General features: G+C 42.8%; 1 protein-coding gene across 3 annotated transcripts in view; it reads left to right on the forward strand.

Moving 5' to 3' along the window:
• FGD5 (FYVE, RhoGEF and PH domain containing 5) overlaps positions 1-25,836 on the forward strand; it is a 102,691-nt gene that overhangs the window by 42,337 nt on the left and 34,518 nt on the right. For all 3 annotated transcript variants that reach the window (XM_072347652.1, XM_072347653.1, XM_072347654.1), the window contains exons 4-8: positions 5,389-5,447; positions 5,565-5,595; positions 18,581-18,726; positions 22,725-22,881; positions 25,157-25,244. In XM_072347652.1, the coding sequence (XP_072203753.1) occupies positions 5,389-5,447; positions 5,565-5,595; positions 18,581-18,726; positions 22,725-22,881; positions 25,157-25,244 (481 nt within the window). The remainder of the gene's footprint in view (positions 1-5,388; positions 5,448-5,564; positions 5,596-18,580; positions 18,727-22,724; positions 22,882-25,156; positions 25,245-25,836) is intronic.

The following is a 25,836-nucleotide window of genomic DNA, read 5'->3' on the forward strand; positions in this document are numbered from 1 at the left end:
ATGTGGATTTGATGGGTGGACCACCTGATTTGTTGAAACAACCACAAACAGAGGGTTGTGATTCATGGTTCTATGTCTAGGTGGAGGCTGGTAACAAGAGGTGTCCTGCGGGGGTCTGTCTTGGGACTGGTGCTCTTTAACATCTTTATCAATGACATCAATGACGAAGTTGAGGGCACCCTCATCAAGCTTGCTGATGACGCCAATCTGAGTGGTGCAGCTGACACGGTGGAAGGAAGGGATGTCAGTCAGAGGTACCTCAACAGACTTGAAAGGTGGGCCTGGGTGAACCTAATGAGTTTCAACAGAGCAAAGTGCAAGGGTTTGCACTTGAGCCAGCGGAATCCCAGGCGTTCTCATACAGACTGGAAGGAGCAGTCCTTGAGAGTAGTCCTGCAGAGAAGGACCTAGGGGTCCTGGTGGATGAAAAACTTAACATGAACCAGCAGTGTGCTCTTGCAGCTAGGAAAGCAAATGGTATCCTGGGCTCCATCAGAAGAGGGGTGGCCAGCAGGGACAGGGAGGTGATTGTCCCTTTCTACTCTGTTCTCTTGAGGCCCCACCTGGAGTACTGTGTCCAGGGTGTTCAGGTCTGGGACCCCCAATACAAGAAAGACAGGGAACTGTTGGTGAGGGTCCAGACAAGGGCCACAAAGATGGTCAGGGGGCTGGAGCACCTCCCCTACGAAGACAGTCTGAGGGAGCTGGGCTTGTTCAGCCTGAGAAGAAGGCTGTGGGGTGACCTTATTGCAGCCTTTCAGTACCTGAAGGGAACCTATAATCAGGAGGGGAGTAAACTCTTTGAAAGGGCCAATAATAGTAGGACAAGGGGAAATGGTTTTAAGTTGAAGGAGGGAAGATGTAGGTTGGATGTCAGGGGAAGTTCTTTACCAGGAGAGTGGTGAGGTGCTGAAACAGGCTGTCCAGAAAGGTTGTGGATGCCCCATCCATCCCTGGAGGTGTTCAAGATGAGGTTGGATGGGGCCCTGGGCAAAGTGGCCTAGTATTAAATGTAGAGGTTGGTGGCCCTGCCTGTGATGGGGGGGGTTGGAGCTTCATGATCCTTGAGGTCCCTTCCAGCCTGGGCCATTTTGTGATTCTGTGATACAGAGTCTGCAGAACAGGACACACACACACACAAATGCACAAACGGATGTAGTTTGTCCGTGTCAACATGGCAAGCCAGTGACACATGTAGGAAGGGAGCTGCTGATTCAATGTCTTAGCTAGTTACCCTGCTTTTGAAATGCAAAGGGTTATTTCCTCAGTACTCTGGACTTGAGGCTTGAACAGTACTAATGTTTCAGCTCCAGTGAACAGCTCTTTGATCTTCCTGTGCTGCTTTTACGCTATACAGTCCTATTCCAGACATGGAGGCAGATTTGTTCCCAGTCCCATACTTTTTTAGGTTGGATCAGGACACCAATCTAGTTCTTATCATACAAGCAGCTAGGCCAGCTAAACAGAAAGCAGGCACTGGGCTCAGAGAGGAATGATTGCCACCATCACCATAGTACAATCTCAGCAAAGTTTGTCTGGTGAAGGCCCATTTCAGATGCCCTGGCATTGCACAGAGCAAGTCTAGAGAATATACATGACTCAGTAAGGAGTCTTCATCCCTTACAGTCGAAGAATCCCTACCACACAGAGAAGCTGATGTGCCACAAGTGTACTCTTCACTGCTTGCCCCTTCTCCCAAGCACTTCTGCCAGGGGGCAGGGGGGACAAAAGGGACATGAAACCCAAAGTTGTTCAGTTTGAACTGCCTTGGACTATGTTCACATGTACACTGTGTTAAGATCTACAGGCTTTTAGGTTTTTATGCTATTGTTCTAAGCAAAAGATTTCTGGTGGTGTGCTTCATTATACATTGGAAAACATTGACTGTGGGAGAAGAAACTGAGCAAGGTGCAAGATATTTCTAGGTCTTAAAATCATTAAACTTAATATCCATTTGGAACAGGATTGTAGTGCTTTGTTCATCATCCTCTGGAGATGTAATTGTGCAGCATTATCTTTGCCTTGCAAGTTACACTGATCAGCTAAGCTATACAACCTGGTTTTGTATTTGCTACATTCCTGGCACCAGCCTGTTTTTCAGATTTGAGGAAATGAAAGATACTTCAGTTATGCATTGCAATTGTATATTATTCATCCCAAAGTCCTCTCCATGACAAGGTATTTCTGCTATTCATACACTAATAGCATAGTACGATGTAACAGCTGGTAAGGGAGATGCCAACTTTGAAAAACTGTCTTCTTATGAAAAAAAATCACATTTTGTTGTGTGCTTTGATTTGGGGAGGATGAGATGATGAGGCTATGGAGACAAGAAGACTCAGTGAGGCAGAAAGCCAGGGTCTACACATAGCTGCATGGTCTCCCTCTGCTAAGCAGAGGCATGCAGAAAGGCCTATAGTGCAGCTTCTAAAATGGCAATTGGGAAGGACCAACAACACTGCAGAGTTGAGCACAAGGAGTAAGGGTTACCAAAAATCTGGCAGCTTGGCCATGTTATAATAATCACTTGGGCTTGATTTAGAAATTTTATGGTTGAGCGACCTGCACTGCCTCTATTCCCTATTCCCGGAAGTCTGTCTCCAGATACTGTTGTCAGTCTCATAGTTTGTTTCCTAGTTAAACATGAAGCAGCTAAGATGTATAAATCACAAGAGGAATTACAAAGCATGGCAATACATGTATGCAAAAGCAGAATGGGTCTGGACCACTGGAGAAACGTACTCTGTGCCTTTGCAGTGTGGAGCCAGGCTTGTTCACAGGAGATGCACTGAGCAGCTAGCATTGGTGAAACACTTTCATTTGCACTGCTATGCCTGTGTAGAGGAAATGAGAGAGAAGAGAAAACTCCGGCATGTTCTTCCAGCAGTGGGGTACTCTGTGATCTTCAAGAGATATTCACAAACTGGAGCCAGGAAGAAAAGGACAATGAAATACTTCCAGTGGGAGCAAAAAAGTGTTAAGTCTTTCTAGAGCATTTTGTTAAATGGTAACACTGTTCTCAAAAACTGATTCACAGAATGTTCTTTGGCTCTCATCAGCTAGAAGGAGCACAACACTAGGGGACATAAATTTAGACTCCTGATGCTAAAGAAGGGATGCATCAGACATCTAGGAGTAATGAACAGTTCACTATTTCCTTTGTTTCTTGCAGTCTTCAGTTGTTTCCTGGTAAAAGTACACATAAATAAGCTAAAGATGCAAAAATGAGGTTACAAAATAGTTGAGATCAGCAGGGAACCTCTGGGTCATCTGAACCATCCCCTGTTCAAGCAGGGACACTCAGAACTTATTGCACAGTCCCATATCCAGGCAGCTTCTGAAGATATCCAAGGAAGGAGACTCCATTTTCTCTCTGGTCAGCTTGTGCCAGTGCTGTCATTTGCACAGTGCAGAACCATTTCTTGCTGTTTAGACAGAACTTCTTGTTTTCCAGTTTGTGCCCATTGCCTCTTGTCCTGGTAAAGGGCGCTGCTAAAATGAGCCTGGCTATGGTCACTGTGTTTATTTTTTGTGACTCATTTAACCCATCATCAATGGAGTTCAAGGACTTTTTCCCTCATTCACTTTGATAATGACATAATCATTCTTGGGGTTTGTCATCTCCAGAGTGAAAACCCATGGAGGATACACCCACTAAGCACCCACTAGGGACCCAGGGTTCCTTAGTCTCCTCACAAAAGCAGAAGCATTTCCTTTGCTTACATGTGCAGTCATACATTATTTGCAGCATACTTTGAATGGCCCTTTGTTCTTCTGAAATAGGCAGAGATGAATTTGCTAGTTGGTTGAGCATCAGGTTTGAATTCCTTGCTTTTGTAAGGAATTTTGTAATCAATACCTACGGTTATTAAAACTAAAAGAGTCTTAAAAATATAACTTCTCTTCCATCACATATTCCTCTGTTAATTTATGGATATTGGGTGGTGAAATCACATTGATTATGTTTTGGTTGGCCTTGCAAGTGGATTTTTATGTTCCAGGTATCCACATGGCTATACTTAAGATTCCAGCATTTCAGGAAATGTTTCATTTTTCCTCATGATGCTTTCAGTTCACTGCAGGCAGAATGAATGAGAAACTTTGTAAGGGAAGAGAATGGAATGGGACTTCTAACAACTCAGACACTGTGTTATCACAGTGGATACCTGTATCCAAAGGGATTGCTAATGGGAAAAAGGGACAGAGAGGAGAAAGTATATATTTATGATCCACTGGCTTAGACATTTTTTACTGCTCAAATCTACTATTAAAGTGTAAATCCTAATTGTTTATCTAAATTATCAAACTGGATTTGGAAAGTCAGCATTTGTACTACTTCTGAGGAGTCCTGATTAAGCTTAGTGTTCCCTGACATCTACCAGCCCTCTCATATAGAATCAGTGGAGAAGGTGTGACCACAAACTTCCCACCTGACTGTTGTGTTAAGGGACTGCATTACATCTCCACGAGTTCCATTCTCTCCTGAGTATGCTTTCAGAAGCAGGATCTGTAAGCAATGGGTTTCCAGAATAGCTGACCTGGCATACAATGTCATTAAGTCTTTCTACTAAACACATTTCCCATGGGCCCACTTTAGATCACTGAAGGCTACTTTGCTACTTCTAAACTACTATTTTAGTTTCCTATTTCAACACTGCTAAATAAGTCACACTTTCCTTAGTAGATTCACTGTCGGTGAATACTTCAATGCTTTGTTCATAAGGGTGAGTCATGACATAGGACCCAAATACTCTAATTAGTGATTTTCACCTTATAGCTATACATTTTTCTTCTTTCTAAGGTTTTTAGATCAGATGTTTGCCACTGAGATTTGAGACAGTATTCTTTGTGGGAGTAATGGACTGTTTGTTTTCTAAAGATGTTTATGGCCATTTTATTTAGTACACAGTAAAGCTGTTTGCCTTCTTTGCTTCTGCAGTTTTTACAGCAGTCAAAACACTTTGGAATATGACCATTTTGATAAAGAATCTCCGTTTCCACATTTTCTATTTAATTGGGAGTACTAAATCCATGTTGCAAGCCACAACAGCCATGAAACAATAGCTTAATCAAAGTTAAACACTTTCCACTTCTCTGACAAATTCTGTGCCTGTAAAAATCAACAGATATTTTCTGGATTTTTTTCATAAGAAGACAGTTTTTCCAAGTTGGCATCTCCCTTACCAGCTGTTACATCGTACTATGCTATTAGTGTATGAATAGCAGAAATACCTTGTCATGGAGAGGACTTTGGGATGAATAAGAAAGAATAAAAACATGGTCCCTGTCTTTACTGTAGGAATGGGTCAGTTGAAATTGTTCTCTTTGTCTGTTTCCCGTCTTGGCATGACACATCTCATAACTGTCTCTGGGTTTTGCTTTTTACAGAAAGAAGGCCAACCCAGAGCTTCCCTCATTGCCCAGGAGCTGATGTCTTCAGAAAAAGCGTGAGTTTATTTTTACAGCCTGTATATTGCTCTCCTAAAACTGAAGCTATATAGTCTACCCTTATTTATTCAGCATTGGTTTGATGGCAATTAATAAAAGTTTGTTTCTGTTTCCAGATATGTGGAGATGCTCCAGCTGTTATGTATGGTAAGCAAATCATTTTAATCATTCAAAACTAATTGCCATGTAAGAATCACGGAATCATATCTTACTTAGCTGTAATTTAGGAGACATAAAAGCATTGAAGGGACTGAGATGAATTTGAGGAAGAATGGTTTACACCTGAATAATGCTTTTTGAAGTATTGTAAAGGAGTATGCCACTAGTCTCTTCTTGCTACAGGTTCCTCTTGTTAGCATTTCTCATTCACAGGGGAAAGGGTTGGCCAGCAGCACTTTTGGGGCCCTGAGACTGGCGTGCACATTAGGTCCAGATCAGAGAAGGAGATAGTAAGGTTACACCCTGTTTCTTCAGAAAGAGTCAGACAGGAGCAGAGCTTTGAGGCATGGGGGGTTGGTTTCAATGGAATCACTTAGATTCCTATTAAGCTTCTTTTTTCTGATAGTGCAACTCCAGTAATATTCAGTGTGGCCTAGCTTGGGATAGGGCAGCTGTACAAGCTGGGGACCACACTTTGACACAGGTAGTCACAGTGCACAAAACTAGGGCTCTAGGCTCAGAATTTCATGAGGCAACACACACATGTCTATCAGGAATTGCTTGCAATGCCTGAGGGAGAGTTCCGATATAATATAAACCACCTGCTAGTGGCTTTATTGCAGAAGATTTTCTGTCCCTATAGCAGATCAGCCACTGCCTAGGTAACAGTAAACACCTTGGATGTAGGTTATGAGACAGTAGGGAATGACAGCCGTCAAAGCGAGCATGCTTACCACTTGGAAAGAAATTCCCTGAGAAGGCAAAAGAAAATAACCCCAGGTTATCCTTGTGACTCTCAAGTAGAAAAAAGTAACAAAATCAGCACTGCACTGTTAATTGTTCACTGGACCTCACAGATGAGCTGCAAAAGCTGAAGAGCCTTCACAGATATTAGCAGCAGAGAAATAAAGGAGAGCAACCTTAAATGTGTCAAATATACTGCAGACAGCTGTATTTCAGCAAACCAGAAACTGCCCAACTAGAAACAATACTTTCTAGCTGCTAAGTTGGAGTCCATCATTGTTTTGATAAATTGGTCGGAAATTGCCCATCCATTTGCCTTAGTTATCCCCATTTTATCTGACTTCTACATGGCCAAGCACGTTATTTGACACTAGTGAAACATATTTGCATACAGTTTCCATAGCATACTGGTTTAGAGATATCAGCTCTTCAACATGATCTACAGAGCTGTTTTCAGGCAGCTAAGCAATCAAGACATAGCATAGGGGGTATAGTGAAAATGCTGAGCATGGCCTGAAACAGTGATTAAGTACCTGGTGGAAAGGCAGGGCCAGCCCAGGGGAGCTCAGGTGCATGCAGTGTACCTGAGTGACTGGAAGGGTGGAGCCCGGATCCATCCCTTGCCAGACCTCATTTAAGGATTGGCAACGGGGGTGCTGGTATTTTGCTAGAGTTCCCTGTGTATCTATGACCTTCCCAAGGTAAGCAGTTTTTGTTTTTCTCTTTTTGTTTTTATGACTGTCACATTTGTGCTTGTCTTTGTTTGCTGTGGCTTTACTACTGTGCTATTGTTGCTGTGTTTTCTAACATGTAACGGTATTATAGGGACTTAATTCAGCAATGGGAATGCCTTCTCAAGGAGCTTGATCAAGCTTAGACTATTGCTTGCAGTGTTGGAGATGATGATGAAGGCACCTTCAGTTCCACTGTGCACTTCTTATAAGCCCAGTGTCTCACTATTTGCTCTGCTTGGTATATTATAGAGAACATGTAAATGCAGGACCGAAGCAGAGTACGTGTACGGTACACTATACTTGAGCATCTAGGAGAGGCCACTTCTTTGCAGTATACTGGAAAGAATAACTGGGTCCTTAACATGTCTTGACTATTCTTCTTTGTAGAGATGTAAATCTTGTGGTGTGCATCATTGCAATTAGCCATGCTGTTAATAGCTGCTATAATGCTATATTACTGTCAGGATAGCTTCCTTGCCTTTGCTGCAACAGTTCCAGGAAAGGGATGCTTCAAGTTCCTTCTGGTCACTCATGTGCACTGTAGCACATGAGTTCCCTGGGTCACCGACATCTTACGTGTTGCTCAACCACTGGTTCAGGGTCTGACCTGGCAATTTATGTGCAGGCATCAGGGGGTTTGTCACTGTTTTATTGATGCTTAATCATTAAGTTAAGGTACCGGTAACTGTTAAGTTATAACTGTGAAAGTTCTTCTATTTGATTTGGTAATCATTTTTGTTTGGAAAATCTTGTTCGGGTTCTAAGTATGTTATAGTCCTGTATATATTGTTCAGATTATTCTACTGAAACCTGTCTTTTTGAAATTTTGTTGCTCTGTCTACCAGTCCCACTGGAATACAAAGATTTCCTCAGTGTTCTGCTCATTATTTTGTTAGTTATATAAGGTAGAGGACCAAAAGGGGATAAAATACAAGATGGGCCTGAAACAAACTCTTGAATGAATGCAGTAATTTGTGAAGTTAAGCCACTCAGGAGTTGAGAAGTGTCAGTTTCTCTGTCTCATTTTCTGTTCTCTCAAGTTAGGAAGTTCTGAAAGATCAGCCTCTTCAAAAATGAGCTTTTGAGTACAAATCTTTGGTTTTGTTTTTTTTTTTCCTCCATCACCAAATACGTGTGTTCACTTAAAGGCTACTAAATGTTTTCTGATGGATTCACCAAGAAAAAATCTCGTAAGATTTGATTGTCTCTGAGTTTCTTAATTGTGAGGGAATGGCACCTTGTTTAGAGACTGAGGGAGAAGAATGTTTTCATTCTTGACTGCTAGTTCAGACACTCCACAGTTCAGAAGAGGTTAAAAATTTTTATGGGAATGGGATCAGGAATTTCATTTGTTTTGTTTTTTTTCTCTGGTGTCTTTATCCATAGCCTATCCCATATGTACTCTGCTGGTGTTTGAATGACAACTACATGCTGTAGAGGCATTCAGAAAAACCTGCAGGTTTTTCTGTTGCAATCACATTTGATCTAGAAAGCGATAGTGATGGAAAGTTTACCTTTCCTACACCAGCTACTGTTGGGTCTTTATATTCACCTGTTGCCTAGTATCATATTCAGGACACCTAGAGAAACCACTGCTAATTTTACAATGTGTAAGTCTCTCAGATTGTAGGGGTACTATTGCCTTGCTAAAGCTTCCCAATACTCTTAATAGCATTAAAGGTTATGATGAATCAATTAATCCTTTCTGTACATTTGAATGGCATTAGAAATAATCACATCAGTAGAAAATGCTGCTTTGCTGTGCACACCATGATGGCTCAGGTCCCACTGGTAGGTGTCACCAAGTGGTCACAGAGTCAACGCAGCCCTCAAGATGCAACACCCCATTGATGGCAAACTAGGACCAGAGGCTTCCTTGTCAGTGTATCACAGCTCAGATACTTGTTTCACCTTGTTCTCATCACCACCTTTTTCAAGTAAACAGCTTTGAAGTGCTCATTGTCATGTCTCAAATCCTGTCTTCTTAAGTAAAACCATATGTTGGTAATAAAGACGAGGAACTAAACTACACTCTAGCTGCTTTCAGAAAGGAAAAAAATAAGGCTTCTCAGGCATGCTGTAGGAGTGGTTTCCAGGCCTGACTGGAGGAGATATTCATTCAGAGTAACAGAACCTTTTTGGCCTTTCGGTGGAGACTTTTACTGCCAAAATGATGCTATTTCCATGCATTTACTCTGCTAAGGAACTGGAAGAGTGGAAACATTGTGCTATCTCACAAATTTGGTATCTGCTGGTGTTGTATTTGCCCCACTTAAGGTAGTGTAGTTCCTTCAGGGAACTCAGCTGAAAGTTAAGGATTCATTCTGGAATAGGCAGATGGGACTGGTTGGTCCTGGCAGTGCAAAGAAATCCCTGTTCTCTTGTTACCAAGTTGATTAGCCTTTGCCTGTTGTATCTTGTTTTTTAGGTTTTCTTTTGTCCCAATAATGTAGACTGCACTTGCTTTTTTTTTTTTTTTTTTTTTCTTTCTAACATTTTACCCATCAAATTGGAGGAATCTGGGTTATTTGCTTTCCTTCAGCTAGTTTATTTTCAATGACTTTATTTTAAGTATACTGGTCAAAGTTAGTGTAACCTTGATTTATTCAAACCAAAGTGGACTATTTAATGTAAAGTATGGATCCTCAGTGAACCATGGTCTGTGAGCTGCTTATGGCTAAACATTGCCAGCTTTTGTTCTTCCATCCATCATTATTCTATGTACTTTTAAACTTCTTAATTGACAAGAGTCAGACTCATGAGAAATTTTGTAGTAAGTCCCAGTGCAGCCTAGGGAAGATCATAAGTTTGTCTCTAAATGTTCAGAGAACAGATTTTGATGTTTTGGTAATACGTTTTATGATCGCCATATCCTGATGGAGGAAGATGCTCAACCTGTCCATTCCAAAAAGAAAAAAAAAAAAAAAAAGTAACCTGCCAGTGGTATGTTCACTGCACAGAAGTTTAACACATGTTGGAGCTGGCAGACAATCTCATCAGCACTCATCATAGACCATGGCTGTAGCCAGAAGTTTCTGGATGTCTCAGGAGGGTTTTGAAAAATCTACAGTGACAGATCTGGTGCTTTGGATGCAATTCTATTAGTACTGTTCTGACCTGATGGAAGATAGGGCTTTCTGCATATGGTGTGCAGTTGTACTGACTCTTCTGGCTGAAGATACTGTTTAGACCCCTCTACCTGCTTTACTCAGAGCTGTCTGAAGCATGCCTCTTGGTATGAAGAACAGCTGCTGAGATGTGTTTGTAGCTTGTAGAGTCAGTGTAACGATCTAAGGCAAAAAATAAAAATAAAAAAGTTAAGTCACAGTAGCACAGTAGTCAACACCATCAGGCTAACATCAGTGGAAAGATACTAACATAGCTTTCCTGCTTGGCCCCAAGGCTGACCCAATTTGGGATACTTACAAGAAGAACCAGCTTGTGTAGGCTGGTAGAATGCTACAGTCCCTTAGAATCATAGAATTACCCAGGTTGGAAAAGACCTTGAAGATCATCAAGTCCAACCACAGCCTAACCAGTACCCCATCTCTAAAAAAACCTCTGCTAAATCATATCCCTGAGTACCACATCCAAACGGCTCTTAAACACATCCAGGGATGGCAATTCAACCACCTCCCTGGGGAGCCTATTCCAGTACCTAACTACCCTTTCTGTAAAGAAGTTCTTCCTAATATCCAACCTGAACTTGCCCTGGCGCAACTTGAGGCCATTTCCCCTCGTCCTGTCACTTGTCACTAGTGAGAAGAGACCTGCCCCACTCTTGCTGTAAGAACCTTTCAGGAACTGGAAGAGCGCGATAAGGTCTCCTCTCAGCCTCCTTTTCCCCAGACTAAACAGCCCCAGCTTCCTTAGCCTCTCCTCGTAGGGCTGATTCTCCAAGCCCTTCATGAGCCTCGTTGCCCTTCTCTGGACCTGCTCCAGTAGTTCCATATCTTTTTTTGTACTGAGTTGCCCAAAACTGGACACAGTACTCGAGGTGAGGCCTCACCAATGCCGAGTACAGGGGCAGGATGACTTCCTTAGTCCTGCTCACCACACCATTCTTTATGCAAGCCAGGATACCGTTGGCCTTCTTGGCCACCCAGGCACACTGTCGGCTCATGTTCAGCTGTGCATCAATCAGTACTTCCAGGTCCATTTCCTCCACACAGTCCTCCAGCCACTCTGCCCCAAGCCTATAGCGCTGTCTGGGGTTGTTGTGGCCGAAGTTCAGGACTCGACATTTGGTCTTGTTGAACCTCATCTCATTGGCTTCAGCCCAGCTCTCCAGCCTGTCTTGATCCTTCTGAAGGGCCTCGCTACCCTCAGGCAGATCCACACTCCCAGCCAATTTAGTGTCATCTGCGAACTTACTGAGGGTGCACTCAATGCCCTCATCGAGGTCATCAATAAAGATATTGAAGAGGACAGGCCCCAGCACCGACCCCTGGGGAACACCACTCGTGACCGGTCACCAGCTGGATTTAACTCCATTTACCACCACTCTCTGAGCCCAGCCCTCCAGCCAGCTCCTTACCCAGCTGAGAGTGTACCCATCCAAGCTGCCAGCTTCTTCAGGAGAATACCATGGGAGACAGTGTCAAAGGCTTTGCTGAAGTCTAGGTAGACCACATCAACAGCCTTTCTCTCATCCAGCAGATGGGTCACTAGATCATAGAAGGAGATCAGGTTGGTCAAACAGGACCTGCCCTTCATGAACCCATGCTGGCTAGGCCTGATCCCCTGGCCATTCCGCACATGCCGCGTGATCTCCCTCAAGACAATCTGTTCCATAACCTTCCCTGGAACCGAGGTCAGGCTAACAGGCCTGTAGTTCCCCGGATCCTCCTTACAACCTTTCTTGTAAATGGGAGTCACGTCGGCAAGCCTCCAGTCTTCTGGGACCTCACCAGTCAACAAGGAGAGCTGGTAGATGATGGAAAGCGGCTCGGCTATCACCTCTGCCAGTTCCCTCAGCACTCTCGGGTGGATCTCATCCGGCCCCATGGACTTGTGGAAGTCCAGTTGTAGACTTACTCTCACACAAACACAAAAGTCGGGTAAGTACAGATGGTATTTTTTATAAGACAGAAAGCCTTGCAACCTGCTAGTCTGCAGCTGCTGTGCAAAAACAAGTCACCAAGAGCCTTCAAATTTCATCATTAATGTGGCCTTTCTACTGAAGTTCTGATTGTTTAATCATTTTTTCATTTTCATCTCAATCCCGTTTTTCTTCATCTCATGCAAAAACTCCAGGCACTTAGTGGCTTATTGGGATTCAGAAATAACTGAAAAATGCACTCACAAAACAGGTTTCTGAGTCATTCTATATCACTGCTCAGTTCCTGCTCTTATCACAAAGTGGGATGCACTTAGGTTTCTAATTATTCACTTATTTTCATAGTAGATCTGAGATAGAGATATTTTACCCATGATGACCTGACTACCAGAAATGGGAAAATGAACTCTAAACCCAGCTGACGCTGTCAGTGAGACACACACCTGTCTGGCTCAGTTTCAGCTCCTTATAGGGAATACAAAGCATAACTAAGCCTGTAATAGTGCTACAGGACTATCCTCAGACAAGCACAGGATATGCTAATGCTATTAATTAAGCTGCACCTTACAGCAATGCTAAAGAATCAGGTACTGGATTTCTAATTTTTTTTTTAAAGAAAGTTCCTGTTTTGGGTTGCCAGGAAGGGCTGTGAAGATAAACAATCTGCTTACAGTGTTCTAAGCAATGGGAAAGGTGGCCAGAATCCACAGCAAAAAGTTAGGTATCTGCATGGCACTGGCATTCCTGCATTGCTATGTTGTACATGTACTGCCTTACACCCTGTTGCCACTGTTTTCTTTCAGACTGCCACATCCTGTCCCATCTGTACTGGCCCCAGGGCTACAGCACGGGCTATCTCTTGCTTAATCTGCTCAAAAGCCTGCTGTTGCTCAGGGCCCCATGCAAAATCATTCTTCTTCCAAGTCACCTGATAAAGGGGGCTTACAATGAGGCTGTAGTTTGGAATGTGCATCCTCCAAAAGCCCACTACACCCAGGAAAGACTGTGTCTCTTTCTTGTTAGTTGGTGGAGACATGGCAGTAATTTTGTCAATCACATCTGTTGGGATGTGACGACGTCCATCCTGCCACTTTATACCTAGAAACTGAATTTCTTGGGCAGGCCCCTTTACTTTGCTTTTCTTAATAGCAAAACCAGCTTGTAGAAGAATTTGGATGATCTTCTCTCCTTTTGTGAAAACTTCATCTGCTGTATCGCCCCACACAACAATGTCATCAATGTACTGCAGGTGTTCGGGAGCATTACCCTGCTCCAAAACAGCTTGGACCAACCCATGGCAAATGGTTGGGCTGTGTTTCCACCCCTGGGGCAAACAGTTCCAAGTATACTGAATGCCCCTCCAGGTGAAGGCAAACTGTGGCCTACATTCTGCGGCCAAAGGGATGGAGAAGAAGGCATTAGCAATGTCAGTGATGGCATACCATTTGGCTGCTTTTGACTCCAGCTCGTACTGGAGTCCCAACATGTCCGGCACAGCAGCACTCAGTGGGGGTGTGACCTCATTCAGGCCACGGTAGTCTACTGTCAGCCTCCATTCTCCACTGGCTTTACGCACTGGCCATATGGGGCTGTTAAAAGGGGAGTGAGTGTTACTGATCACTCCCTGATTCTCCATCTGGCGAATCAAATCATGAATGGGGAGCAAGGAATCCCTGTTGGTGCGGTACTGCTGTCTGTGCACTGTCTTTGTAGCAATTGGTACTTGCTGCTCTTTTACTCATAGCAGCCCCGCAACAGACGGGTCCCTTGATAGGCCAGGCAAAACAGACAGCTGCTTAATGTTGTCCATATCTACAGCAGCTATTCCAAAGGCCCATTGATACCCCTTAGGATCCTTGAAATGCCCCCTTCTGAGGTAATCAATACCCAGTATACATGGAGCCCCTGGGCCAGTCACAATAGGATGTTTTTGCCAGTCTTTACCAGTGAGGCTTATTTTGGCCTCTAATACAGTCAATTCTTGAGAGCCCCCAGTCACTCCAGAAACATGGATTGATTCTGTCCCTTCATGACTGGAGGGCATTCGAGTGCACTGTGCACCAGTATCCTTATATTCCTGTGGTTCTGATGTGCCAGGCCATCGAATCCACACAGTCCAATAAACTCTATTATCCCTCTCCCTCCCCTGACTAAGGGCAGGGCCCCTCTATTGGTTACCTGTGATGACTGGAGCAGCTGTACTGGTGGTTGGTATGTTTTGTAGTTCTCTCACCCGTGCTCATAGTACAGAAGTAGGCTGGTCGTGCCACTTCCTCATGTCTTCTCTGCAGTCACGTAGGTAGCGCCACATGGAAACACGCGGTAGAATCGTACTGTTGTTCCTTACTTGAGCTGGAAAACATGTGCATCTAACAGCTGAGACTTTTGATGATACAGGGGAGGAATATGACTGGAATACTTTGATCAGATCCTTCATTAAACCTGGTGGCCTGTACGGGAATTGACCTTCATCAGTTGTTTCCGATACTACTACGGGATCATTAAGATTCGTTGATGGAAACAATTTCTTGCACATTTCATCTAGTCGGTCTTCTAGCCATGAGATGGCAGAAACTGCGGCGTGCAGTGGGGGAAGCTGCTGTTCGATGTTTTGAAGTGTGATAATCAGTTCAACAACTCGGGGCCTTCTCTGTCAGTCCTTGTATCCTCCAAATGTTGTTACCAGTGACTGTGCATATCTCTCTGGTGCTGTACTTGTGAGTTTCTGCCACATGTCAGGATCGGTCCTCACTCTCTCAGGATCATGTTCGTTTGGATCAGGGTTGTACAGTGTTTCCATCATGGCCATTTCCCTCAGGTACTGGATACCTTTTTGGATGGTATCCCACCTAAAAATTTTAGCCTTCAAAGCATCCTTGTAGGGGATGCTTCTCTCACAGCTGTTAACAGTCACTCCCAGAGGGTGGCAACTCCATCTGAACATCTGCTAATCCCTCTGTCGACACCTGGGTCTTGGGCAATACTTCCTAGTTGGCGAGCTTCGTTACCATCTAGGGGCAAGCTGTTAGCCCCAGCAGCGAAGCAACCAGGCAAGGACACCTTCATTTTGATGCCGTGTAAACTCCTTTCTTGAGCCTTGGATTTCAATCAGCTTCAGAGGTCGACAATAAGTAATTTCCTCATCATCATCAGTCTCTTCTTCATGCCTCTTGGTTTTTCTTTTTGCCTTTCTCGGTGCCGATCCAGACGCGGCACCTGGATCTTCTGCTGCCTCCTCCTCTGCTTCTCCTCTTCGTTCTAGACACGTGGACACCCATTTCCATTTCTTGCCTTCCACAGGGGCAACTGACATTGTTACTGATGCCTCCTGTGACTGATCAGAGTTGACTTGGGATTTTTTCTTTTTTGGCTTGAATCTCAGATCAGAAACTCTCTCTCTCCAGAACAGTATTATACAGAGCACGTTATGCATAAGCCAAACCCCAAATAATGTTTACCTCCTTAGATCTCTGACCCAAATACTCACTTAATTTCTCAGGGTCCCTCAGGTGTTCAAGAGTGAAATCCCACAACACTGCGGGTCCCCATGCTTCTAAGATCTTTCCTAAACCTTTCCATATTCCCTTCCAGTCAGCATTCTCTGGTTTTGGAGGAGTCTTCCATATAGAATGAATGTATTGGAATACATTCATTGATATTGATAACATGGCCACGAGTATGAGCACTAACTCGGCTATTGAAAAGTGTGTGGCAATCTGAGAGTACAGCCTGTACACTGGATTGAGAATCTTGGTGTCTGTAAAATTGTCTATTCCATCTGGGAAGCAAGTGTTTGAAAAATTGACCATTTCATCTGGGATGTAAGTGTCAACATTCAAATTATACCACAACACATATAAATACCAGGCAGGTGTCTCCATCAGTGCCCTTATTTGGGTATATATGTACACAATTCCACAGCAATAAATCATGGGATGGACAAATGGCCAATACATTGAGAAGATCATAATTACTTTCAATCCCTTAAACAGAGCAGCTGGAATGGAGATTAGATTCATAGCTGGTAGTAGCTCACAGACACTGTGAAAGTTAGAGCCAGCTAGCTGTGCTCTGAGAGAGCAAGAAAATCTCTTTGCTTTCTTTACAAAAGCAAGATAGCAATGCTCAGAGTGTACAGCTACCCCTGAATGTTGACAGTTCGCCTGGAATTTTAAGGTCACGTTCTCAGTGAGCAGTTACGAAAAGACAACACAGAGACAACACAGCTAACAAAGTTCTCTGAGAACAAAGAGGGATGATTCGTTCAAAAAGCTAAAAAGCAGCAGCTTTTGCCCACATTCTCCACCAAAAAATCTGCCACGGATTACCTAGATTTACCTGTGTCTGTGACAGGGCAGCCGCCCTGTAGGGCCTTCTCCCTGCTCCCCTGCAGCCCCAGAAAGGAAGGGAAAATAAAACAGTGTCAGCGATCTAAAGAGGAAAACTTATTTTACTAAATATGATATCAGAATACAAGATAACACAATATAATATAATATGATTGATTTTTAAATCAAATAAAACAGAGAGAGAGTCCATGAAAACCGAGAGGCCTACTGTGAAGTCTAGGCGACACAGCTGGAATGCTTCCCACTCCCTGAGAGTCTGAGAGAGAGAGAGTTCTAGCCTGGGAGTGAGATTATATATGTCCTCCTCCCATGACTTATCTCTGGCCGTGACGTCCTCTGGGATATGTAGTTCTCCGAGAGCTGAGTACTTGGGGCGCTACCATTCTATGGAACTGAAACATGAATGATCCATACTGTACATGATGTTATGATGTGGAATACTGACAGCAACACCACAAAACTATGACACAGACCTCTGTAAAGCCTGGCAAATCTGAATGCCTAAGTTACTCTTGCCACTATTTGTAAAGAGGGGGTCTGTCTGGCAGCAGGAGGCAGGGGAAACATCAGTTTCTAGAAGGAACCTGGAAACAGGCAGGGCAGCATCACAGCAGCCAAAGTTTCCTGAAGTATATTCAGGTGCCAGTCAGGGCTCCTTCACGAGTCTGAAACAGAGAAGATGGGTTCTACAGGAATTGGGATATGACCTGAAAAGTTTTCAGCATCCAGAACTCTGGATGAAGAAGATTTTAAGTACTGTTTTGGGGGAAAACAACTGCTGTTTGCTCTTGGAATTATTTTCTAATGCCTGGAGATAAAATACAAATAACTGCCTGACCACTTCAGGCTAATTGAAAGTTAGAGCTCATTAATAAGGGCATTATATAAAATGCCTCTTGAACATGGGGCCATCGACTGCCTTGCTAGAAAGCCTGTTCCAGGCTTACATTTTCCTAATATTCAGTCTGAATCTTGCCTAGTACATCTTTGTGCCATTCCTGCATGTCCTGCTAATCAGTTCCCATGGAGAAGAGACCACCACCTCCCTTCTCTGCTTCCTTCCTCAGGAAGTTACAAAGAGCCAAGAGGTCGCCTCTTGGCCTCCTTTTCTCCAGACCAGACAGCCCACGTGTCCTCAGCCTCTCCTTGTGGGATGTGCTTTTTAGCTATTTTACCAGCACTGTTGCTCTTGTCTGGATGCTTTCAAGAATCTTAAAATCCTTATTAGATTGTGGATGCTCACGGTATTTCAGTATTTCAGGTGAGACTGCACCAATGCTAAATATGGCAAGAGAACTGCTTCTTTTGATCTTCTGGCTGTTCTGTGTTTAATGCATGTCAAAATGCAGTTTACCCTTTCAGTTTCCAGGGCACTCTACTAGACCATGTGGAGTTTGCTGTCAACCACCACCCCCAGCTCCCTTTCCAGAAATGGATACATTTTAATATTGAGAAAATTACATAATTTATTAACCACTTCAGGATAAAATACATGTTTTAGATGATGTGAGAATTCCTAGCTAAGTTTTATATGGAAAACGATTTGTTCCATAGCTTAAATGTACTGCTTCTTTCCTCTCTTCAGATTTGGATCTGGAGACAAATGATGTAATTTATAGTACAAGATATGTAGAAGTGTTTTTTCTTTTATACCATGAGTCTGTGAAGTGAGGGGAGATTCTCATTTTTTTATTATTATTTTAAAAAAAATTTTTAAACTATATTTCTGGTTAAGAAACTGTAAAAATGAGATCAACTACACCCAGAAAAGCAGGAAAAAATAGGGAAGTAAATAAGGTTAACTCATTGCATACACAAGGGTCTGATGGCTTTACTGGATGAAATGTTCAAGTTTGAATTGACAGTGTTGTAGAATTTATCTGCAAATGCATTTAAACAATGGATGCAAGAAAATGTGATCTCCTTGCTCTACTGCAAATGATTTAACGCTATTGATAGTGTATCAATAGGTACACTATCAATAGTGTAGGTAATTCCTAGAAAGTGTAGTTTGGGAGTCAGAAAATAGTAATGATAATTAAAATCTCTTAAGTCTGTCTGCCTAATCTCTATGTTGTTGCTTGCAGGATTTGTATGAAGGTATCTTGAAAGCACTTGGAGAAGAAGATGAACAGGAAGTAGTTGAGCTCAAGCAGGGCTTAAGTGAACTCCCTGAAATGTATGAATTGCACCTAGAGATCCTGGGAGAACTGGAAGAAAGAGTCCTTAAATGGTAAGTAATTAAATGGCATGGTTTGTTCAGCCTGGAAAACAAAAGGCTCATTGCTGCCTTCCAGTTCCTAAAGGGAGCCTACAAACAGGAGGGGAGTCAACTCTATACAAGGATAGATAACAGCAGGACAAGGGGAAGTGGTTTTAAGTTGGAGGGAAGATGTAGGTTGGATATTGGGGGAAGTTCTGTACCAAGAGAGTGACTTGAGAGAGACTGTTCCAAGTGCTGGAACAGGCTGCCCAAAGAGGTTATGGATGCCCCATCCCTGGAGGTATTCAAGGCTAGGCTGGATGGGGTCCTGGGCAACCTGGTGTAGTATTAGATATGGAAGTTGGTAGCCCTCCGTGCAGCAGGAAGGTTGGAGCGTGATGATCCTTGAGGTCTCTTTCAATCCAAGCCATTCTGAGACCGCCTTGACATGCCCTACATAGTCCATTGTTTTCTTGGACCCTTCAAGCAGTGAGGCTGGGATAATAGCAGTAATGAAAAGAGAAGCTGTGGTAGATCTCACATACAGGAAGGAAGAAAACATACAGGCTGTCAGGCTGAGAATCTAAATACTGAAAAAATTGTGCAGTGTACAGCCCACATTTAAGTGGCCTCATCAGTCAGTGTAAGGACAGCCTGCTTCGTATGCATTATCCTCTTGCCTTTGCCTTGCATATTCAGTCAAGTCAGTTCACAGTCTTCACCAAGAAGCTTCATACACATAGTTGTGGAAGGCAGGAACAGCTTCAAAAACCTGAACTGACCCTAAAGAAAATTTCTCCACTTGCAGAAATCAACACAGCAAGTGTATAGCTCTCAGACAAGGAGCATACCTTACTCCCATCACCAACATGGGACTGTGCACAGATTCTGCTTCTGAGCCAAGCAGACACTGCTTGTCTGCTGAGGGACTCCACCTAAACCAAACACCTTTACAGTACAGAACAAAGCCTTTCCATTTTGTAAGCAGTCTTGGTTAACTGGGGTGGTCTTGATTGACTGGAGTCTAGTGAATGTGATACCCATCTGCAAGATGGGCAGGAAGGGAACCTGTCTTTCCTGGTATTGAGGTCAGGCAGGTTATGGAACAGATAATCCTAAAGGTCATCAGGCAGTACACAGTGGACAACTGACTGATCGTATGCACCCAAACATTAGATTAATGAAAGACAGGTTCAGCCTTAATTTCATCTCCCTCTATGCCAAGATGACCCACTTAATCTATGAGGGAAAGGCTGTAGATGTTTTTTTTTCCTTGCTTTTAGCAAAGCTATTGTCCAAAGCATTCTCCTGAATAAACTGGCTGCTCATGGCTTGGTCAGGCTGGACAGTTCACTGGATGAAGATCTGGTTGGATATCTAGGCTCGGAGGGTAACAGTGAATGATGCTGAATCCAGTTGGTGGCCAGCCAACAACAATGGTGTTCCCCAGGGCTCAGTATTAGAGCCAGTTTTGTTTAACATTTTTATCAAGTATCTGGATAATAGCTGTTTATCACAGATAATGATAGGACAAGGGAGAATAGTCTTAAATTGAGACAGGGGAGGTTTAGGTTGGATATTAGGAGGAAGTTTTTCATTCAGAGTGTGGTGATGCACTGGAACAGGTTGCCCAAGGAGGCTGTGGATGCCCCATCCCTGGAGGCACTCAAGGCCAGGCTGGATGTGGCTCTGGGCAGCTTGGTCTGGTGCTTGGTAATCCTGCACATAGCAGGGGGGTTGAAACTGGATGATCACTGTAGTCCTTTTCAACCCAGACTATTCTATGATTCTATGGATGAGGGGATTTGATGTATCCTCAGGAAGTTTGGAGATGACATCAATTTAAGTAGGACTGTTATTGTGCTTAGGGGTAGGAAGGCTCTGTGAAGGGATCTGGATAGGCAGGACTGATGGGCTGTATCCAGTTCTATGGCATTTGTCGGTCCTGTACTTGAATTTTAACATCTCTGTACAGCAATACAGGCTTGAGAAAGAGTGGCTGAAATGTTACCCAGCAGAAAAGGACATGGAGATATTGGTTGACAGTCAACTTGATGTGAGCCAGCTGTGTGCACAAGTGGCCAGAAAGGCCAATGGCATCCTGGGCTGCATCAGAATTAGTGTGGCTAGAAGGACCAGAAAAGTGATTGTCCCTCTACTCTGCACTGATGAGACTGTATTTCAGATACTGTGTTCAGTTTTAGGTACATCACTGTCACTACAAGGAGAATATTAAGTTGCTTGGGCATGTGCAAAGAAAAGCAGCTAAGCTGGCAAAGGGACTAGAAAATGAGACTGAAGAGTAGTGGAAGGAATTGGATTTATTTAGTCTGGAGAAAAGGCTGAGAAGAGACCTCACTGTACTCTACAACTACCTGAATTACCATTGTAGCAAGGAAGGTGCTAGTCTTTTTTCTGAGGTGATTGCAAATCGGACATAAGGAAATGGTCTCGAATTGTGCCAGGGAGGTTTATGTTGGATAGGAGGAAGAATTTCTCCATAGGAAGGGGAGTCAAGCATTGGAAAGGGTTGCCCATAGAAGTAGTTCAGTCCATGTTCCTGGAGGTATTTAAGAAATGTGTGGACATGGTGCTAAGAAACATGGTTTACTGATGGGATTCAGTAGGACAAGTTGATTTTTGGACTTAGTGATCTTGAAGGTCTTTTCCAACCTATGTGATTCTGTAAGAGAATAAGAACCTGCCTAGAACAGACAAGACTCCAATTATTGTTCAATTGAAGAAAAATCTTACTTAATCCAAGATGCCAAGCTCCAGTCTGTCAAACTCCCAGAATAACGTTATTTAAGAAAATTGCCACTGCAGTCCCAAGCTGACTAAATCTACAGCAGCCAGCACAGTCCCTGGCTGATCTCCTCTATGACAGACTATGCAGCCCCAAGCTATCATGCTAGGTTCTAGTAGGCAGTGGTCACTGTTAGTGGCTGATCCCATCCCTGGGCTGCCATGGAGGAGTTGGTGAAGTCAGTTGTATTCAGAGAATTTTTCAGTAATGATCCTAAATGCAGGGCATGGGTCTCTTTATTCGCTTTACAATTTCAATTTGAATTACACAGTGAGGAAAGAGTAGGCTTCAGAGAGCTGTGTAGTGGTTTGTGTCCAGCGTGGAACTGCTAAGAATGGTGGAAAGACTTAAATAATAATAATAATTAAAAAAAAAAAAATCAGTGATATATAGAATCATAACACAAACAAAGATGCTTCCAGCTGGGATCTAAAATGGCTTGTGCCCTGTGGAAGTCATACCACTACTCTAGCAGCATGCTAGCTATTCCTTAAGGCAGAAGGAACACAGATAAAATGCCCTAAGCTCCTCTGCAGTCCATAGCTATGGAGTCCCACAGCCACTGTGGTGTGGGTCATGTTGCATCAAATCAATAGAATCGCACATGGCATAGGGCTGCAATCATACAGGTTCCCAGGCCACCACCACCCATTATGTGTACAGTAAATCATTCCTTCTGCCTGCACTCCCATTGATATTGTGTTGTCCTGATATCCCCAGGGACCTGCATTTGTCTCTTGACTATGATTACTCATGTGATATCAGATTTTTATCCTCTCTTCTTCATAAATAACTTAGTATTGTGCTACTGAGTACTGAGGCAGCTAATGGTGTGGCAGTACTGAGCAGGGGGCATTGAGGGAGAATTGAAGATGTGATACTACAACTGAAGACACGTTATTCCCCACAACCCGTTCTCAAAGCCCTGCAGCAGCTGAAAGGTCTCCTAAAGGATGAAGAAGCAGTGACCTGAAAGGAGGCATCCTGTCTGCTACAGACATACAGTGTTGCAATGGTACCAGTACTGCCTGAGAATTGACAGCCTTTCACCAGTCTCTTGTGCCTGATCTACAGTAGATCAGTTCACTATCTAGTATGTTTGTGAAGTATTTCATATTTTCTGCCATTTAAGCTAGTCTTTAGTTGCCACTATGGGTCTGATGAATAGCACCTCTGCAGTGAGAGAGTTTTTGTTTACCTTTTATTCTTTCTGTGGCCTTAGGGAGGAACACCAGAAAGTTGCTGATGTTTTTCTCTCCAGAAAATCAAGACTGAATCACCACACAGCATACATTATGCAGTTTGACAAGAATTTGGCTCTCCTAGATGAAACCTGCCTTAAATATTCCCAGCTGGCTACTGTCATTCAGGAGTTTGAGGTAAGGTCCCCTTGTTTTTTACCTGTGTTGACACATGACTGTGCCACAGGATGTACCTCACTTGAGGTAATTTTTTAATGCAACTCCAACAGTGTTCACAGAGAGCAGAATGGGAGAAGGCCTCTCCTCACACATCCTGATAATAAAACTGCTGTTCATATCTGCATCATATGCTTCTGTGTCTGCATCTGTTGCCCACACATTCTTCTCTGTATACAGAATATATGTGTGTGAATCTACAGACCTATGAATACATATTGCTGAAATATATGCTGGTAGTAGAATAGTTTCTCATTTATATATTAACATAGAAATCCCAGTGAGGATGCGTTCAAATTAATAATTTATTGTTATTATCTCTTCTTTCACTGCACTTTGCATCGTTTTTGTTCTGGGCCTAACCAAAATGAAATTCAGGTTAGCCTGCATGAATGCTTAGCTCTTAGCTGGAGTCAGTTCACAACATCTTTAGAATTGCATTTCTCTGCATTTTTAAATGCCTGTTAATATTTCCTCTGCTTACAGAGGATCTGGTGACGGCCAACTGAACTGCAAAGAAAGACACCACTACCTCTGGCCAAATACAGGGTTCTGTTAATCCAGACTCCTTGAATGATTTATAAGCTTTGGGCCTATATCAGTAAGCAAGAAGCATATTTTCCAGCTGTCTTAACTCAGTTTGCTCCTGTTGAGTGACTCAAAAACACTTTCGAGATACAGCTGACAAAAATTGAGGCCACAATTCTTGAATATATTTTGAAGTACTTGCAGTGTAGGCAGTTCATATAATTTTAAAAGTACAAAATTATTTGTGGATGGAAAAGTTTAATTGGATTATACTAACTGTATTGAGATGAAATAGTCTAAGTCATGGTGTTTTAATATATATCTAGAATCCATGTTTCTTTTTATTTTTATCTGGTAAGAGGAGTAACAGTGATTACTTGGGTGGAAGAGATCCTGTAAAGATAAATTAGTGATTGGACCTTAAAGCTTATTTAGCCTGCAGTATATGTGAACTATTAAAAATAATAATTCATTGCAGAAGACATTTGGAAGTCAGCATTTATAAACAGATACCTTTCAGTCGCCACAATTATTTTCTGTTAGCAGGTGACAGGAGCTTTGATGGCTCACATTGCTCTGAACTTGAATCTGGAAAATGCAGGTTTTCTACTGATAGCCTGTATTCCTACCATCCTTCCTGACCACTTGACTATGAATTCCTGTCTTAACTATTAATCCTGGAGACTGACTCTTATTTCTTAGAAAGCAGATGGATCTTCTCCTAGGAAAAGAATAGCAAGATTTTACTTTAGAATCAGTAAGGTTTGTTACTTCTTAACCACTTGCATGTGTGCATGCACACAAATGTGGGAGAGGTATCTATCAGACCTTTCCTATTCCATTTTTTTAAAAAACTTGACAACAATTAGCTTTCTAGTCTAACAACAAAGAATTTGGGTCTTCATGTTGTTTCTCTCACCTATGACTTGAGCAGTTAGGGTAATGCAATAACATTAAATGTCTCTTCACAGTCCTTAAACAGTTAAGTTTCTTATTCTCCCTTTTTCCCTGTCCACTTTCCCAAGTGGCAAACACTGCAGAAACATTAGTCAGTGAACACTGAAATACCCTGAAACTTAATGGGCTTTTGGACTCAGTTCTCATAAAGAACCACCTGGGGTTTGTGCCATTCCCTCAAGGTCCTGCAAACTTTGTTTCATGGTTCCTTTGGAGATGTGGAGACTTCAGAGAACTGAGTTTTGTGGATTGCTGTTGGTTTTGCAGCAGCGTTGAGACACTTCACAAATAAAACAGCAAGTTTCCTATTTCAACTTGGTACTTCTGAAGGAATAGGTTGAGTCTGTTGTATTTTGCTTAGTACCTTATTTCAAGACATGCAATTAAGAAGGTGGAGGCAGAAGAAATTTTCAGTTAAAAAAACAAAACAAAACACCTTGTTGATATCTGATACTCTGACTCTTCATATGCCATCGTTAAAGCCTTTATCTTCTAAACAGTTATTACTTTCCTCCCTTTTCTCTCTGAGACCAGACAATTTTTGAGTGATTCCATAGGAAATAAACTGTTAAAAGTACTACCTTATAGCTAAAAAATACCCCTTAGCACTTGGTAAACTGGGAATGGTTCAATAGAATTTTTGCATTCAACTGTTAGTAAACTTTCAGGGTACACATCAGGTGGAGGAGATGACAGCTTGCTGCTGAGCTTACATCCTTGATCTGTTTCCTCTCCCTTCCCTTGAGGATAGAAGAGCTCTGGTGGAAGCCCACAGAATGTGAAACACCAGCTTTTGAAAGTGGTGCAGCGTGTCTTCCAGTATCGTGTGATGCTCACAGGTCAGTAAAACTTCATTCTCAGAGGTATTCAAGAGCTTCAATGTACTTGGTACTGGATTCAGGAAATATCAGGGAGCCTGAGAAGGAGCAGGCACTTCCTCAATGCAACCATGCCAAAAAGTATATGTCTGGTCTTTTAGCCATTCTTTTCTGCCTTTTGCCTTCCCTGAGTCAGGAGAGGCAGAGTTGAGGAACAAGCAGAGAGGTTTGATTTTATTTATGTCAGTGGCACTTGTCAGAGGTAATTGGGCACAGTAGTCACTAGCAAGGGAAGGCACTCTACAGTGCATGCTGTATGACAGTGGCAAGCACTTCTACTCAATAAACAAAGCAGTACAGCATCCTGAGCCCCATGTACAGTAGACCTAAAGCTAGTGCTACGTTTAAGTCAAAATCCCAGGTCAATTTCTCCACTTTCTAGGAGGCAGAAATCCAGATTTACATCAACAGTGTATCAAAAAGTGTCAATGAATCTCAGCCTTGCTAAGTTAAAAATTAAGTCAAATTAAAAATATATATATCCATACACAAAGATGGAGAAACATCTTAATATGTGTGTGTGTGAGTGGGGAGGGTACGTGTGGGACAGTAG

The sequence above is a fragment of the Excalfactoria chinensis genome, chromosome 12 (genome assembly GCF_039878825.1).
Source record: "Excalfactoria chinensis isolate bCotChi1 chromosome 12, bCotChi1.hap2, whole genome shotgun sequence".
NCBI classification, from domain to species: domain Eukaryota; kingdom Metazoa; phylum Chordata; class Aves; order Galliformes; family Phasianidae; genus Excalfactoria; species Excalfactoria chinensis.